The sequence below is a fragment of the Diabrotica virgifera genome, chromosome 9, assembly GCF_917563875.1.
Source record: "Diabrotica virgifera virgifera chromosome 9, PGI_DIABVI_V3a".
Lineage (NCBI taxonomy): Eukaryota > Metazoa > Arthropoda > Insecta > Coleoptera > Chrysomelidae > Diabrotica > Diabrotica virgifera.
The window spans coordinates 213527874-213546588 of NC_065451.1; the positions used below are offsets into that span (position 1 = coordinate 213527874).

Here is an 18715-nt window from a genome sequence, read left to right on the forward strand (position 1 = left end):
TTTGTGATATTATACACGAGCGGGACACCCTCAAAAAAGCGCTTAGTCTTCGAGATACTGACCACAGAGGGGTGAATGGCTAATTTTATTCATACTTTATATTTTCGAGGGTGCTGAAAATGAAAATGAGGTTTATTTTTAATTTTATGTGGGGGAACATTGTCAAAATCGCAATTTTAACCTAAAAATAAAAAAAATGAAATCACGTTTTTTGCGTTTACCTCGCTAGAACTCTGTTCCATTTTAATATTTTTTTCTGAAATTTTTAAAGTGTATATCTCTAACATTTCTGAAGGCAAAGGTACCTGCTTCAAGTTTTTATTCTTATCATGATAAAGGTTATAAATTTTTCAAAGAAAAAGGTGCGGATTTGTTCATTGCAAAGTTTAATCGCAAAAGTTGTGTGACGAAGTTTAAAATTTAGCTTCTTAATCACGTTTATTTGAAAGTAGAGAGTACAAAGAAGTTTTCTGGTAAGTTTTAGATCAAAATGTTTTATAGAAAAAAAATAGTGCAACTTTCAATGTCGACATTAGAAATCCCCAATATACCGCTTATTTTTTGAGGGACAGACAATCTAGGTCTAATTTCTCACCTTTAGTACTATCCTTGGATTATAAGCTTTCATTTGACACCTCATTTGTCATTCTACCTAGTATAATGACGGAGAAGTAAACGTTCTTATTCTATTATTCTTGTAGGTACATTTAACATTGATTGAAATTATGAAAGAAATGACATGGCAACACTGTGACGCACAAACATAAGATTCAGCTGTGAGTTACATAGGGTGCACTAATATCCACGAAAATTTTACTGTGTCATCTTTGAAGTATTTAGATAAGAACGAGCTATATCCAAAATGTTTAAACAAATCAAAAGAGGAGTTGCTAATTTTAAAACATTTTGTAGTCAGATTTCGTTAGTTTCATGTTTACTTAAAAAAGTTGAGCGACAAACATTTTAGTTTATAGTTTTAACCAACACAGCAATAAAATATAATTCATAAAGACGTTTTCTGGAAAATTTCAAGTCAAAATATGCAATAGGAAAAATAGTCGAGGAAATGAAACTGAAAAAATGGCAAAACCTCGCAATTTTTTCGTCCAGCATTTATTTGTACAAAAATTTGGGATTAGGCTCATTTCACCCTCTAGTTCATTTTCTTTATTGAGGTGTTGTACGCTTTTGGTTTTTTAAGGGTGAAAACTACGACTCGGAAGGAAAAAGCTTAGGGCGGTAACTGGCTTACTAACCGGACACTGCACTCTAAGAAAACACCTGCACAACATGGGGATCTTTCACGGAGACCCTGTTTGCAGGAGATGTGGGGAGGCAGATGAAACTGCCTCACATGTCATATTTGACTGTCCAGCCCAAACCCGATGGCGACTGCAATACGGGGTCGAAAACTCGAACCTAAGTGTCAGAAGTCAGGTAAAGAACCTAATAAAGGGTCTTGTCCTGCTAGCTGGGAGAATGGACCTCTTATAGGTAACAGACGACTTAACTTCAAGTTAAGTAATCCCGAACCCATTGGGGACAAAAACCCAATGATGGTTAACCCAAGACCGAACGGTGTGTGCAATAAGCCTACTCAGGCTGCAGTACGGGCCCCATGGCCACCCGGTTCGATCTAACAATAAAAAAAAAAAAACCCCTCATTGTAAAAAAGTTTAAAATATTCTTTTAAACTTTAATATTGTCAACATTTGGTCCTTATTAGTTACATAATGATTGTTTTATGCTTTAAGATATACTGCCATCATATTTCAACCCTTAAAACCACCCTTGTTGGAGCTATATATAAAAAATGTTATTGACTTTATAGACGAGTGGCACTCCCTCAAAAAAACGCTTATTTCTCGAGATAGCTACTGACCACGGTATGGTGAATGGCTAATTTTTATCTTATTTTATGTTTGTGATGGTGCTGAAAACGAAAATGAGGTTTATTTTGAATTTTAGATAGGGGAACATTGTCAAAATCGCAATTTTACCCTAAAAATGAAAAAAAATGAAATCCTGTTTTTCCTAAAATTAAAAGTTGTACCATTTTTTTTCTATAAAACATTTTATTCTTTGTGCATATTTAACATCAACTTGATAAAAAAGCTAAATTTCAAATTTTGCCACTCAACTTTTGCGATTAAACTTTGCAAAATATGTATCTAAAATGTTTATACCCGTATGCACGCCAATGGTGAATATAAAATTCTTAATTGTATTTTAAAAAATGTGTAATAACTACACCCTAAATCCTTCCAAATTTCTTTTCCATATCTCAACCAGTTTTAGAGCAATAAATAAATCGTCAGTTTGTAAGAAATAATTCAACATCCCGTATCTCGGAAACAAAGCATTTGAGGACATATATATTATTGTGTTTGCATTTTATCAATCAAAAGCAAAATAAAAATTAAATTAAATTTTTTTTAATAACGCGGGCACATAAATTTGATACACCCTGTATATTGAGCTGTTTTAAAATTTATTAGAATTTAGTTAGGATGTAAATAGATTTCTCTTTTAACGAGCTTTCCGCGGAACCATTAAAGACTTTTGTGAATAATTAAAGTGAAAAGAACTATGTATTTAGATTTAAAATGGAAAAAAATTATATTACTGTATAGGTAATAATATTTCTCGAAATTGATAATTGAAAAGAAAGTTGGAATTTTAATATCTTCATTTCAATACGAGTATATGTGGGAGAGTTTCTCCGAAAGTAATTAGGATTGTCGGAACAAATTTGAGGGTGACTGTTGTTTGTCAAATGGAAAAGTCAATGTTTTGATTCTTGGAATGTGGAAGGGGAAAAGATGGATTGGATGATGGAGAGAGGTTGAAAAATTATTCATTATGTTGTTGGCAGCGAGAAGAAGCGGTTTCGACGTGTTAAGTGCAGAGATAGTTAGCATATATCAGTGGCTGGTTGATAGTGGAGAATAGTGTTGAAAAGTGGAACGAGAGACAGATCAAATCGAGACGAAATACCTCTTTGATTCTGTATTATTGTGAGAAGGAGAGCAGAGAATTTTTGGAGTTTTGTTTGAATCGAGAACGTGTCAAAGAGACACGGTTTGTTGGAGAATTAGTGCTGGTATGCTGATAGTTTTGAAGCTGGACAACGGAGAGAGGCTTTGATGAGTAGCCTTTAACATAATCAACGAGGGAGAGCTGTTTGGGGTCACGAGAAGACATCCGAGTGAGGCAAACAAAAGGTCAGTCAATCTATGTGAAAGAGATTTTTATGTTCGGGAAATAAATTTTTGAGTAAAAAGCATATGAATTAAAATTCCAATATTTCAAAATATAAATAGTAAATATAGGTAATCTTGCGAAGACATAAATTTGTTTGGTTTAGTTTGTTTTACCAAAATCATCGGGAACAAACCGATAAATTGTTTTTTTGTAACGATAATAAATTTAAGTGGTATAAATTTCATTCGGACATCTGTGTCCACAGGTTTTTAGATTCGATAGATTTCAGAGTATTAATTTGATAAATAAAAGACAATTCTGTATTTTTATTTTAATATTTTGCTTTATTTCTTTTCCCTATTTTATCCCGATTAGGATCAACTCAGAGATACTGAACCCACGAGAGAAGATAAGTATAACGTGAGATAATTTGGATTTTTTTTAATAGTATAAAAAACACCCTGAGATTTTTTATTCAATTTTGATGTATGATTTGCGACAATTAAATAATTAATCAAATAAATAATAATTAATATAAAATAAATAAGAAGCAGATCACAACAATATTTATAAAGCAAACGGTCATTATTTTTTCATGCAGAATAACCGCTTAAAGTTTGTCGCACTTATTTAGAAACACTCTGTATTGATGAATAACATTGCTTGTTGTTAAAGTACCTAACTTGTTTATTATCAGAATGTTAAAAAAGCCTAAGGCTACAGTTGAGTTTTAATTTCAATATTTTTATACGCAACAATATTCCACAGGGTGTTCCAAACTTCGAGAATTATCTCTTTCTCTCTTCATTTTCATTTTTAGAGATTTGTTTTAGAAAACACTATCTAAAATTGTTATTTAACGTTAAAAAAAACTTTTTTCACCACCTTGTCACCTTTCTATTTGGCGTCCATGTGCCCTTCTTTTGATGACGGTATGTCTATTTCTATTCTATTTTCTGGTTTTGTCATTCATAAATAATATTAAAACTCTAAAGTAATTAAATGCATAAATGAATTGGGTACTTACTTAGGACCATAACGAGGATGAGAGAGGATAGACTGCACCGTTGTATCTCGAAGCTGAAAATTGCCATAAGGAAGTGGACTCTTATCTGTGGATCCCAAAGCACTATCAGTGAAATCTGAATTTAGATTTTGCCTGTAACAAAAAATGTATGTAAGTATAAATCTATTAAGAACTACCAGATTCGAAGCATTGAACAGAGAATAAAAAATAAATATACAAAGCAATGTTGGATCTAAATATTAAATTAATATCAAAATGAGAGACTAATAAATTTCGAAACCGGTAGAGGTGCTTGCTGCACTCTCTGACTGAACTAGAATATAATGCGGCGGTAGTTTCGTGTTGCAACGAAATTGAAAATGGTTATTCATTTTTGAAGTTATACTTCTTTAGGCGCGATTGAGATTGAGGGTGAATTTATATTAATCTGCGCGCATGAGCACACCGACAGTATGGTAATAGTCGTTATACGGGCTCTGATTGGGTGTTGAAATGATCTGTCAGTAATAAATAATTGTTCAATATGAAGGTAAACAAATGTTGTATAATATATTAGTTTTATTGTTGTGAGGACAGAAACAAAAAAGTTGATAATTGTAGTGACTTTTAAAAGCAACAGGTACGTAATAATTGTAAATGTACCATAGGTACCTACCTATTTGAACCTACCAAAATACATAGTATGTAATACTTTTATTTACATAATTTGATTACCATCAAAATTTCTATCAATATTCACCTAATATATTGTTTTCTTACTCTATGTTTTGTTGTATTTTTTCAATTCTAAATCATTTCAATTCAAAATCAAAATAATTTGATTTAATTCAAAAATGTCAAAAGTTTAATCCGTTTAGTTAGTCGATCTTCGCACATAATGACACATTGTCTCCGTAGCGAAGCGTTTAAGGCGAATGAACCCCAATACCAACCGCGCTGATAAGCTGGTTCGAACCCCAATAGAAACTTTTATTTTTTTATTTTTTTTATACATTTTATGATTGTAAGTATATTTATTATATAATTTTAATTTCAGAAAATACGTATTTATTTAGTAAAAAATTTTCCGACAATTAAGGTTCAGAAATCATTTGTGGCATTTTTAATGCGTTTGTGTGTGTTTTATTCTTTTATTATTTTAATTTTTGGCACTGTTATAATAAAAATGTTTGAGAAGTAGTAAGTAAAAATTAGTTTAATATTTAAATAAAATATAAATAAAAAGTATATTAATTTCGTTTAAATCATATAATAGAAGTATAACTTCTTACGTGCGTAAAAAGTACACACACATTCTTTTTTTATTTACATGTTTATTCTGATTGGAGTAAGAAGGGAACCATTCTCGTTGAAACTTTACCGCGCTGAGTAGATGGGACGTGAATTATAAATTGTAAAATTACCTCGTCTTCTTTAGTCTCAGCGTCCGTTAGGGCTTGCAAATTTTAGAAGCCTCGGAGGTGTAACCAGAGAAGGTTTCCATTGTTTTCAATCTGATGGGATGTAGAGTAATATTTTTAATACTAGTTTATGTGCTATTAGGCAGGCCGCACATCAAAGAAACATGAAACGTAAATTACGTTTCATGGAGATGGAGATAAAATACTGCTAAACAAATATACGTCCGGCCATTTATGAAACTCTCCGAAAATAAAAATGTGTCATGAGCATGAATCACACTCGTTTCATTGGTAGGCGGACTTTGAGATTTGTTTAGCAGTGTTTTATTTTCATGAAACATGTTTCACGTTTCATGTTTCATGTTTTTCGTTTCATGTTTCTTTGGTGTGCGGCTTGCCTTAGATTGAAAACTTATGTCCGATTTCACCAACGATACCTAAACAGTTGCCCTATTAAGTAATTCTTATCGATAGGAACTTCCTAAGTCAATACTTAAGAAAAATAGCGTTTCACAACTAAAAGAACTGCTTATCTAGGAAATTCTTTCCTAGGTATTAATTCGGGTACGTTTGAACTATTATTATTATTATTTATTATTATTATAAAACAAATAAGGGCAGAGGAGCGAGCTCCTATTATGCCCAAAAACAAAGAAAAATATCTTATACAACTAGTACAAATTAAGAATGAAGTTACAATTAAAAAACATCAAATAAAAAATACTGAAACAATAAACAATGCCTGCCTAAAACAATGCAGTCCTTTAAATCTCCTATAATGCTCAAAATAAAGAAAAATAGCGTTGTAAAACTAATAAAATTATAAAGATTACAATTAAAAACATCAAATAAAATTTTGAAACAATAAATATAATGCCGTCCTAAAATAACTTATGCCTGGTTGCACCAACAGATCTTAAGTTCCAGATTAGCTAAGCTCTGCTTATAAATAGGGCCTCCTTGAGTATCACTTATGTTGCACCATAATTTTAGATTTTTACCTTATTATCAATTATATCTATTATTATATTATGGTATTCTTATTGTAATATATTATAATTATATTATATTAATTCTTATGATATTCTCGACTTAAGCTTAAGATCTGTTGGTGCAACCGGGCATTAGTCCTGCAAAGAAAATAAAGAGGAATCAAGTCGATTTTTAATAGTAGATTATACCACGAGTCAATAATGATGGCTATTATTCCCGAGGAATATTTACGAACCGAACCGCGTTAGCGGCGAGGGAGTAACATTCCGAGGGAATGAGAGCCATTATTGCGAGTAGTATATTCTACTTTATCTACGACAAATTAATTAATTTAAGATTTTTAATGAACAAATTAATTTGTTAAAAACATTAAAATTAGTAATAGTACAATTAATAAACTGAATTGGTTGAGAATCATCATTAACTTTAGTAGAGTTTTTAATACAAATATTAGGGATAGGTATATTTAATACAATTTCTGGTGGTGTACAATTAACAGATTCTTCATTTTCGTCCATCTCCACACAAACTGTCAAATATACTATTCGTTTGACAGTGACAATTTTTGAGGTTGATTATTTTGTTTCCGTGGTGAATTTTGTGATTGTTGTGCCAGAGGGATTAATAGCTATTAATCCCGCATTATTAATCCCTAAGGGATTATTATATGGCATTATATTGCAAACACCACAAGTATAATACATATATTATGTATCAGTCGTAGATAAAAATATTTACACTAGTTGCCGATATGGTGTCTTGATCTAAGTTATTCCAAATATTAAATATTCTGTTTGGTAAAAAGTTCATCCTGGATCTTGTTGTCGTTTGTTCCCTCTTTAATTTGTATCGATGGCCTCTTAATCGTTCGTCTTGATTTAGCGTAAATATCGTGTTAAGGTTTCCAAAATTATATTTTAAAATGCGGAAGGACATGATTAGGTCCCCTCGAAGACGTCGATGTTCAAATGTTGTTAGATGAGCCAATGAGAGTCTATCTTCATAACTGGGTCTTACGCGGCCAAATGCCAGTCTTGTGGCTTTACATTGAACATTTTCCAGTAAGGCTTTATCGCGACTGAGATCTGGACTCCATACTGGTCCGGAAAACTCAAGAATTGGTCTGACGTATATAGAATAAAGTTTACTCATCGAGGTTAAAGATATTCGTGTAAAACATTTATGGATTAAAAACAGTTTCGAGTTTGCGCGTTTACACACCGACACTATATGGTCAGACCAATTTAAGTTACTGTTAACTATTACTCCAAGATCTTTGTGGGAGGTTACTGACTCTATGGGATGTCCATTAATAAAGTACGGTAGTAATGGGTTATTATTGCCAATATGTAGTATGACGCATTTTTCAATGTTCAGTGGAAGTAACCACTCTGAGGACCATTTGAATATTGCGTCAAGGTCAGTTTAAAGAACATGTTGGTCAATAATTGGATTCACATATAATTTAGTATCATCCGCGTAAATGGAAACCTTACTGGATACAACGAGAGGAAGATCACTAGTGTAGATACAAAATAGTAGTGGTCCAAGTACTGATCCTTGTGGAACTCCGCTCTTGACTGGTTTATCTACTGAATAAGCTTCCCCAACACGAACTCGGAAGTACCTGTCGGATAAAAAATTTTGAATCCAAATGTTTAATTTTCCGCGGATACCATAGTGATCCAATTTAGCTAGTAATCGTCGTTTGGGAACACGATCGAAAGCTTTGGAGAAGTCTAAATAGACTACATCAACAGGATGTCGATTGTTTAAAGATGATGACCAGTCATTTATACAATGAAGTAAGTTTGTAATCGTTGAACGACCCTTAATAAAACCATGCTGCTGGTAAGGTATGACATTTTCTTGAAGGAGAAATTCAGACATAGCTTCAGAAATAATGGATTCCATGACCTTTCCGACAATAGGAACCAGGTTAAAAAGTTAACCTATTTTTGATAAATAAAAAGAAGAATAAGATGACATTACCTTACTTTTTCGATTATTTGTCATTATTGTTTGTTTGCCAAGTTGGTTTCAGTTTTGTACTGTTATAGTTATTTTATTAAGGTAGTAGTTAGTTATTTGTGAATTAAGTTTATTAAGTTTTGTATGTTATTAGTACATTATGTACAGTGAAATTGAGGAAAAGAAAAGAGTTGTAAATTTCACAATGTCGAAAAATTAAAGTTAGTTGAATTGTCATTAATGAAATAATTTTAAAATAAATATGTTGAAAATTGCTTCTTTTATTATTAATTTTTAATGACACACTTTTAGTGATATCATGAATGGGTTTTTGAAACACAACACTAGTTTGTTAGGTAGTAGGTAGACTACATAATTTTGTCAATAGACCTGTAAAAAACTCCCAAAAGATTTTCTATATTTTCCAACACATATTATATTAATAATATAAAAGAAAATACAAAATTACAACTAATATACCTATGTAAATAAGGCCTTTCGCACACACAGCTACTAAAAAGAAACTAAACTAGTTGGTAACTAGAATTATCAAGTGGTTATCAACTATGATGGCTCGTACACTACGCTACTGAAAATTAATAAAACGAGTCACTTCTTGATTGTACTTTGTACTGAGTAGCTTTGTTAGGCGGAGTTTACGTTTATATATGTTGCTCTGAAGCTATTTTCTTGTGGAATTTTTGTAATTACATAACTAGTTTTTGATGGGAAATAGCCACAATTTTACTAAAAATTTATTTTATTAACGTTTCAACGTCCAAATCGGATGCCGTTGTCAAAATACAAAAAATATTAATGAATTAAATAAAAATGTTGTTGCTTATTAAAAAATTCTATTAATAATTTATTTAATCTGACTCATTTATATCGGCAATTCAGACATAATATATTATACATTTTAAAGTATGTAGAAGACTTTAAAATGATATTGTTGTTATTATTTATTGTCACTGTTGCATGTAGTTGTATCTTTAAAGACTGATCACAATGTTATGATTTTTTTGTGACGGATATTCTTGAGTTGATGTTGATTTAATGTAATCGAATGAACTATCTTTCAGTAAAATCGTCCCAGGAACGCAACTCATAAATATTGGCAATATCATTTTAAAGTCTTCTACTTTCAAATGTATAATATATGTCTGAATTGCCGATATAAATAAGTCAGATTAAATAAATTATTAGAAGAATTTTTTACTAAGCAACAACATTTTTGTTTAATTCATTAATAATTTTTGTATTTTGACAACGGCATCCGATTTGGACGTCGAAACGTTAATAAAATCATTTTTTAGTAAAATTATGGCTTCTTTCCCATCAAAACTAGTTAATTAAGTTTATATAGGCACGGATGTTTTTCAGTTCTTGCACTAATTTTATATTAAATGACTCTTCTGCCAATTTCGCGTGTTAAACTTTAATAAAATATCACAAAAGGCTAGAAACTAGTCCCCAAGCGACCTGCATGTCAAGTCCGCTTTCGACTGATCACTCCCGCATTATAGACCTGCTGCTAACTAGTAGCGCTATGTGCGGACACTCATTAAAATACATGGGCAGTGACTACTAAGTAACTAATTGGTAACTAAAGTTACCAACTGGTTTCTTTTTAGTAGCTGTGTGTGCGGATGGCCTAACAGAAAAATTAAGGTAAGAAGCAAATTATTGACAAACGTCACAAGAACATTAGTCAAAATTGTAAGAATATAACCTGACTGTCAACGATAAGTAATACCTGAAGTTTAAGGAGATCGAAAACCGTATCCTACCGTAAGGTAATGCTTAAGCGGTTTAGGCAATTCTTATCGTATGGTGAAATCCGTTTTAGAGTTAGGAAGTACCTAAACCCACTTAGGTAATTCTTAAATATTTAGGTATCGTCGATGAAATCGGGCATGAATTGCCAATATAAATGAGTCAGATTAAATAAATTATTAGAAGAATTTTTTTACTTAGCAACAACATTTTTGTTTATTTTAGTAGTATTTTGTATTTTGACAACGAAACCTGATTTGGGCTTCGTAACGTTAATAAATTCAATTTTTTAGTAAAATTGTGGCTTATTTCTTATAGAAAATACCTAATTATAAAAATTCCACAAGGAAATAGCTTCAGAAGAATAATGGACATATTATACAGACAAACAGTCCTCCAGATACATGTTTTTAATATATGTACATTCCATGTCAAATCACTCAGGCAAAAAATTTTGGATCTCCGATTTGTTTGAAAATTGGTATATAGCTTCTGCGGCACGTAAAAATAAGATATTTAAGGTCAAAAAATCTTCTTCTTCTTTTTTTCTCAAAATTTTATTTTATGCGATTTTACAGTGATTTGGTGTTTATTTAAACTAATTTGCATTTTCTGTCGTAAAGTATCAATGAAAAACATAATATTTTAATAGAAAGGACTCAAAAATGTCATTATATGGCATTATAACAAGTTATTTTGAATCAAAACAAGTTTTTGATCAAATTTTATAGTGTAAAAAACGTTGAAATACCGTTTTTTACATTTTCCTCCATTCCCAAAATACATCATCATCGATTTGGCTGAAAATTTTCCCACAGATAGCCAAAAGATAGGACTTTGTGGTTAGAAGGATTTGAATTATATTACAATACCAAAAAAGTTACATGCAGTAATATCAGACTCAAAAGTACATATATATTAGTCCAGTCGGGATATCATTTGACCTTGAATGCCGAGCTGCCCAAAATTATATTTTTCTGATCTTCAGGGGAGTCAATAGTAGCCTAAATTTAAAATCACGAATGAATTCCTCCGTTACGTTAGCCGCCATCTTGATTTTAAAGGAGAACCTGTTTTGCTCAATATCTCCGCCATTTTTAACTTTTCGACAAAAATGGTAGGAACTGAAATTGTTCCAAATAAATCGTGCTTACAATTATTACAATTTCTTTTTAACAATTTTTGTCGTGAGGTCGATATTTTCGAGTTAATTGTACTTACAGTAGACGCCTATATTTTTGACTATAATATTGCATGTAACTTTTTTAGTATTGTAATATATGTCAAATCCTTCTCACCACGTAAAGTCCTATGTTTTGTCGATCTATGGGCAAATTTTCAGCCAAATCAATTATGATGTATTTTGGGAATGGAGAAAAATGTAAAAAATATTTTAACGTTTTCTACACTATAAAATTTGATCAAAAGCCTGTTTTGAATCAAAGTAACTTGTTATAATGACATATAATGACATTTTTGAGTCCCTTCTATTAAAATATTATGTTTTCCATTGATACTTTACGATAGAAAATGCAAATTTGTATAAATAAACCCCAAATCACTGTAGAATCGCATAAAATAACATTTTGAGAAAAAAAGAAGAAGATTTGTTGACCTTAAATATCTTATTTTTACGTCCCGCAGAAGCTATATACCAATTTTCAGACAAATCGGAGGTCCAAAATTTTTTTTGCTCCAAAATTGAGTGATTTGAAATGGAATGACCCATATATGTTTCACAGACCATGTGAATTTCATTATTGTCTGTTATTATTTTGTTCTTTAATCCAATGAAGATTTTGTTCCTGAAACATTCTGTACTCTTCTTAAATTCCTTACGGAAATAGCAACGTACTATCAAGCAGTTTTTCTATTTTTTTCTCCTGGTTCATATCGTTCGAATAGGTCATACTGACCTATCATTGCGTTGAAATCGCCCATTATTATACAGGGTGTCCAGAAACTCTACCGACAAACGAAGACAGGAGATTCCTCAGATAATTTTAAGATATTTTAACCCAATTCATCTAGTCCGAAAATGCTTCCTAAAGGAGCTAGAGCTCTTTGAAGATGGCGTCCTGTAAGTAGTTTTTCTTAAATAACTCCAGAACGCTTCTATTGAGAAAAACGAAAATTGGTACACATATTTATGTTCCAGAGATAAATCGACTCCATGCACTGCAAATTTCTGGTACCGGTCATAGGCGTCCGTTTTGGGTAAGGCAACAATTAATTTATCGCATAACTTTTTTATCTTTAATTTTTAAGCATTTTTTACTCTGGATTATTAAATTGTGAGATATTCTACAACTAAAAGGTGCTCTTGTTTTAGGTCGATAGGATACACCATTTTCTAGAAAAATCGATTTGTAAATTTTTCTTTTTTTGAATTCCAAAAAAAAATTTCAAAAATAAAACTATTTAAAAATCTGAAAACTGGTACGCTTCTTTATATTTCAGAGATGAATCGATTTCATTCAGTGCGAATTTCTATTACGGGTCATATGCGTCCGTTTTGGTTAGGTCAACGGTTATTTTATCGCATAACATTTTTGTCTTTCATTTTTAAGCATTTTTTACTCTAGATTATTAAGTTATGAGGTATTCTAGTACTAAAAGTTACTCCTGCTTTAAGTTGATAAAATACACCGTTTTTTTTTAAACATTTTTTCAATTTTTATTCAAATTCAGAAAACTAAAAATTTTCAATTCGATTTTTCTAGAAAACTGTGTGTCCTACGGAATTAAACCAAGAGTACCTTTTAGTTCTATAATACCTCACAATTTAATAATCCAGTGTCAAAAATGCTTAAAAGTTAAAGACAAAAAAGTTATGTGATAAAATAACCGTTGACCTACCCAAAACGGACGCCTATGATCGGTACTAGAAATTGGCAATGGATGGAGTCGATTTATCTCTGGAAGATAAATATACGTACCGATTTTCGTTTTTCTAAATTGAAGCGTTCTGGAGGTATTTAAGAAAAACTAATTACAAGAAGCCATCTTCAAAGAGCTCTAGTTCCTTTAGGAAGGATTTTCGGACTAGGCTAATTGAGCTAAATTGTCTTAAAATTATCTGAAGAATCTCCTGTCTTCGTTTGTCGGTAGAGTTTCTGGACACCCTGTATACATCTCTTCAGACCTAAATGATCGAAGCACTTGATGCATTTGTTTCATTAAATTTATCAACCTGCATTTTCTGCTGTCAGTGCATACATTTATATGATGGTGATGTAAATACTTTTTCCACCTACCTCTACCGAAAGTATACTTTTCCGGACCTGATTTTAGGGAGCAAAGTTCTACTTTTCCTCCCTAGGGAGGAAAAAATTTTTCCTCCCTAGGGAGGAAAAGTAAAAGTGACGTCATGGTATTTCATTCATGAAATACAACTTATGGACGCCCTGTACAATATCTATTTTCTATTACGTAAGTATCTATACATTTTAACGTTTATTTATAAAACACCTTGTATTTTGTAGAATGGTAAAAAACAGTAAATTGTTATTTTGATTTAACAATGTTTACATTAATAATTTGACTTATATTTGACAGTTGACAGTTATATTGTACCTACTTGTTTGTTTTAGTTCTAATAAATTTTGTTGGTTAGTTACGTAAATAAATTAAGTAGAAATGAAAAAATGACTTGTTATTTGAGGAAGGTGGAAAAACCATATGTATAACATGGGAGTAAAGTGCCTTTTCCTCCCTTGAATGATTACTGCCCTCCGCTACGCGTCGGGCAGTAAACTTCATTCTCGGGAGGAAAAGTAGCACTTTCCTCCCTTGTTATACAAATAGCTATATCCTTAGGTTGCATCATAATGATTCATTTATTATTTATATTAACACGTACCTATATCACATTGAATATTAAAATTTGTTTCGAGCATAAAATAACGTTTGTATTCTTGACTGAAAAAAACTAATCTATCTTAAATTGAAAAGAGAAAACTACACACTGCACATACACCACTGCCTAAATTTTAAATTAAAATTTTCTTTTTTTCTCACCATGAAAGTCATCATAGAAAGTTGAACTCTAATCACTACTTTTGGTAAATTGACGTGTCGTCCAAATTATTATCTGAAGTGGATATTGTAATCATCATCATTGACCATTAGACACGCTCAATGGCTATTTTCTTTTTTATTTAATTAAAATAATCTGATCCACTTCTTATCTTTTGGGTACATCTTTTGTTTCATTACCAAGAAAATGATTAGTAGAAAAAAGTTCTGCTAAAAAATGTTGCAATTTAAATATTGTTTGTATTTACCTGTATTTTTTCTGTTAAGTTTTAGTTTAGGAGTAATACCAAGTCGACGTTTATTGCTGTACCAAAGAAAACAAAATCCGTATCCTACAGTGATTTCCGAACCATCAGCTTAATGAGCGATATTTTAAAATAATTTCTAAATATTGTACATCAAAATAATGATGCACAGACTGTGCGGAGAAAAAATTAGCCCTACACAATTTGGTTTTCGGAATGCAGTGGGAATGACAGAGGCTCTCATTAGTTCTTCTTCTGTCGAAGGTTGGAAATCATCATGGCAATGCGGACTCTGTTGACTGCCGCTCTAAATAGCTCTGCACTACTGCATTCGAACCATTCCCGTAAGTTCTTAAGCAAGGATGTTCTTAGTCCTCCCACATTTCGCTTTCCTCGGATTTTGCCTTGCATAATAAGTTGTAATAATGAGTATTTTTGCCCTCTCATCACATGTCCCAAGTACTCAAGTTTTCGTCTTTTGATAGTTAGTATTATTTCCGGTTCATTTCCTATCCTTCTAGTTACTTCCACGTTCGACATTCTTTGAATCCATGATATTCGTAGGATTCTTCTGTAACACCAAAATTCAAAGGCGGCCAACTTATTCAAATGGACTTGTTTCAACGTCCACGCTTCCAAGCCATAAAGAAGAGTAGAGAACACGTAACAAAAAAGCATCCTTAGGCGTAGTTCTAACCTTATATCCCGACAACAAAGAAACTTTTTAAGTTTAATGAATGATGAATGTGCTATTTCAATACGTGTCTTAATTTCTTTGGTTTGGTCTACATTTGATGTTATCCATGTTCCTAAGTATTTGTAGTTATCCACACTCTCAATCACAGTATCTTCAATAGTTAATTGGATGTTTGCGTGTGCTGATTTAGTGCATCATGCTATCATGCATTTAGTTTTCTTTAAATTCATCTTCAGTCCGTACTCATGACAGCGTTCATTAAGGCGTTGCATTACGTTCTGTAAATCATTGTTCTTATCCGTTATTATTACTGTATCGTCTGCAAAACGAAGAAGAAACAATGGAGAAGTTATTCAAAACTTCTCCATTGATAGATATGCCTTCTATTGAATCTGAGAGCGATTCTTGAAATACCGCTTCACTGTAAACATTGAAAAGTAGTGGAGACAGCACGCAACCCTGACGGACTCCTCTCTGTATTTTGATATCTTGGGTGTCCTGGTTGTCAACTCTTACCTTGGCAGTTTGATTCCAATATATATTCGATATTTCATGTCACGACTGTCAATATTTTTGCTTTTGAATATATCTACAAGCTTTTTATGTTGAACTTTATCAAATGCCCTTTCAAAGTCTACAAAACATAAGTACATATCCTGATTCATGTCCATGCATCTCTGGGCCAGCACATTCAAGCCGAACAAAGCATCTCGTGTGCTCATATCATTTCCAAAGCCAAATTGAACCAAATTTCTCTCATTAGTATTTATAGTGCTATTCTCTCATTATAGTGCTATTTCAACTATGAACGGCCGTAGAGTAACGGCATAATCGCTGTATGATGGTTCCTGTTTATCTGAACCATCTCAGATAATTGAGGGGTGGTTACCCCCTACCATAAGGGTTGATGAAGTAACAATACTCACTGTAGATTCATTTATCGGTACGTTGAAGTAACTACGGTAAAGAGCTGGTGGTATATTATTTAGTAACTGTGATGTTTACTCGTTGGGATCTCAAATACCAATGACTAATCTTTTCGCCATGAAAGTAGAACTCAAAGTGGATTCCCCTGTTTACTATTTGATATAAATAAAAGTGCTGAATCGACTAGATTATAAATAACGAATACTAATTGTTATTTCAAACTGACCTTGTATCGAAAATCGACACATTGATGTGGTAATATAGGTCAATCGTATTTATTATAAACAAACGTATTTGTTTTACCAACGACATTTAATTATTAAAAGAATTTGTCTTAATAAGATGATTACTGAGATGCAGTGTATCCCAATACAGCTGGCCTCATACGCCAGTGCACGTGGGTTCGAGCCCTGCCAAAGACAAACCATTTTCATTTCCAATAATGACACAAGCCATCTCACCGTGCCTCGGAGAGCACGTTAAGCCGTCGGTCCCCTGGGCTAGTGTACATCGGCACTAGTTACTTAAAACAGGGTTAAAGATGTAAATGGCGCCGGAACTGTCCGAAAGGATCTTCCCGGCAAAAATGCCATACGATATTATTATTATTATTTCAACTATCTAGAGACGTAAATTGCTAGTATATTTATGCATGCTTAATTGATTACCACAAAGCGTTAGATACAAACTGATGGGAATATTAAACAATATTGGAATAAACAGCTGTGATCTAAGAATTATTAGCAATCTTCACTGGAATCAAACATCATCGTCTATACGGACAGAGGCAGGAGAATCCGGCGATATCAAAATCAAACGTGGAGCCCGTCAGGGATGTGTACTATCACCACTGATGTTCAACATATACTCTGAGGAAATATTTCAAGAAATAGTGGATGATGTTGAAGCCGGGTTAAAGATGTAAATGGCGCCGGAACTGTCCGAAAGGATCTCCCCGGCAAAAATGCCATACGATATTATTATTATTTCAACTATCTAGAGACGTAAATTGCTAGTATATTTATGCATGCTTAATTGATTACCATAAAGCGTTAGATACAAACTGATGGGAATATTAAACAATATTGGAATAAACAGCTGTGATCTAAGAATTATTAGCAATCTTCACTGGAATCAAACATCATCGTCTATACGGACAGAGGCAGGAGAATCCGGCGATATCAAAATCAAACGTGGAGCCCGTCAGAGATGTGTACTATCACCACTGATGTTCAACATATACTCTGAGGAAATATTTCAAGAAATAGTGGATGATGTTGAAGCCGGGTTAAAGATGTAAATGGCGCCGGAACTGTCCGAAAGGATCTCCCCGGCAAAAATGCCATACGATATTATTATTATTTCAACTATCTAGAGACGTAAATTGCTAGTATATTTATGCATGCTTAATTGATTACCATAAAGCGTTAGATACAAACTGATGGGAATATTAAACAATATTGGAATAAACAGCTGTGATCTAAGAATTATTAGCAATCTTCACTGGAATCAAACATCATCGTCTATACGGACAGAGGCAGGAGAATCCGGCGATATCAAAATCAAACGTGGAGCCCGTCAGGGATGTGTACTATTACCACTGATGTTCAACATATACTCTGAGGAAATATTTCAAGAAATAGTGGATGATGTTGAAGCCGGGTTAAAGATGTAAATGGCGCCGGAACTGTCCGAAAGGATCTCCCCGGCAAAAATGCCATACGATATTATTATTATTTCAACTATCTAGAGACGTAAATTGCTAGTATATTTATGCATGCTTAATTGATTACCATAAAGCGTTAGATACAAACTGATGGGAATATTAAACAATATTGGAATAAACAGCTGTGATCTAAGAATTATTAGCAATCTTCACTGGAATCAAACATCATCGTCTATACGGACAGAGGCAGGAGAATCCGGCGATATCAAAATCAAACGTGGAGCCCGTCAGGGATGTGTACTATTACCACTGATGTTCAACATATACTCTGAGGAAATATTTCAAGAAATAGTGGATGATGTTGAAGCCGGGTTAAAGATGTAAATGGCGCCGGAACTGTCCGAAAGGATCTCCCCGGCAAAAATGCCATACGATATTATTATTATTTCAACTATCTAGAGACGTAAATTGCTAGTATATTTATGCATGCTTAATTGATTACCATAAAGCGTTAGATACAAACTGATGGGAATATTAAACAATATTGGAATAAACAGCTGTGATCTAAGAATTATTAGCAATCTTCACTGGAATCAAACATCATCGTCTATACGGACAGAGGCAGGAGAATCCGGCGATATCAAAATCAAACGTGGAGCCCGTCAGGGATGTGTACTATCACCACTGATGTTCAACATATACTCTGAGGAAATATTTCACGAAATAGTGGATGATGTTGAAGCCGGAATTCGAATTAACGGAGAATGTATC

The 18715-nt window shown here is 32.7% G+C and overlaps 1 protein-coding gene across 2 annotated transcripts in view; it reads right to left on the reverse strand.

The window, feature by feature from the left end:
- LOC114338374 (ATP-binding cassette sub-family G member 8) overlaps positions 1-18715 on the reverse strand; it is a 113242-nt gene that overhangs the window by 27151 nt on the left and 67376 nt on the right. Inside the window, exons 1-2 of one of the 2 annotated variants that reach the window (XM_050662525.1) lie at positions 9076-9162; positions 4232-4363 (exon numbers count right to left, since the gene is read on the reverse strand). Coding sequence is in view for 1 of the 2 variants with exons in the window: in XM_028288962.2 (XP_028144763.1) it covers positions 4232-4363 (132 nt within the window). In the remaining variant the exon portion in view is untranslated. Of the gene's footprint in view, positions 1-4231; positions 4364-9075; positions 9163-18715 lie in introns of those variants that run through there. The other variant, XM_028288962.2, reaches the window with a different exon arrangement.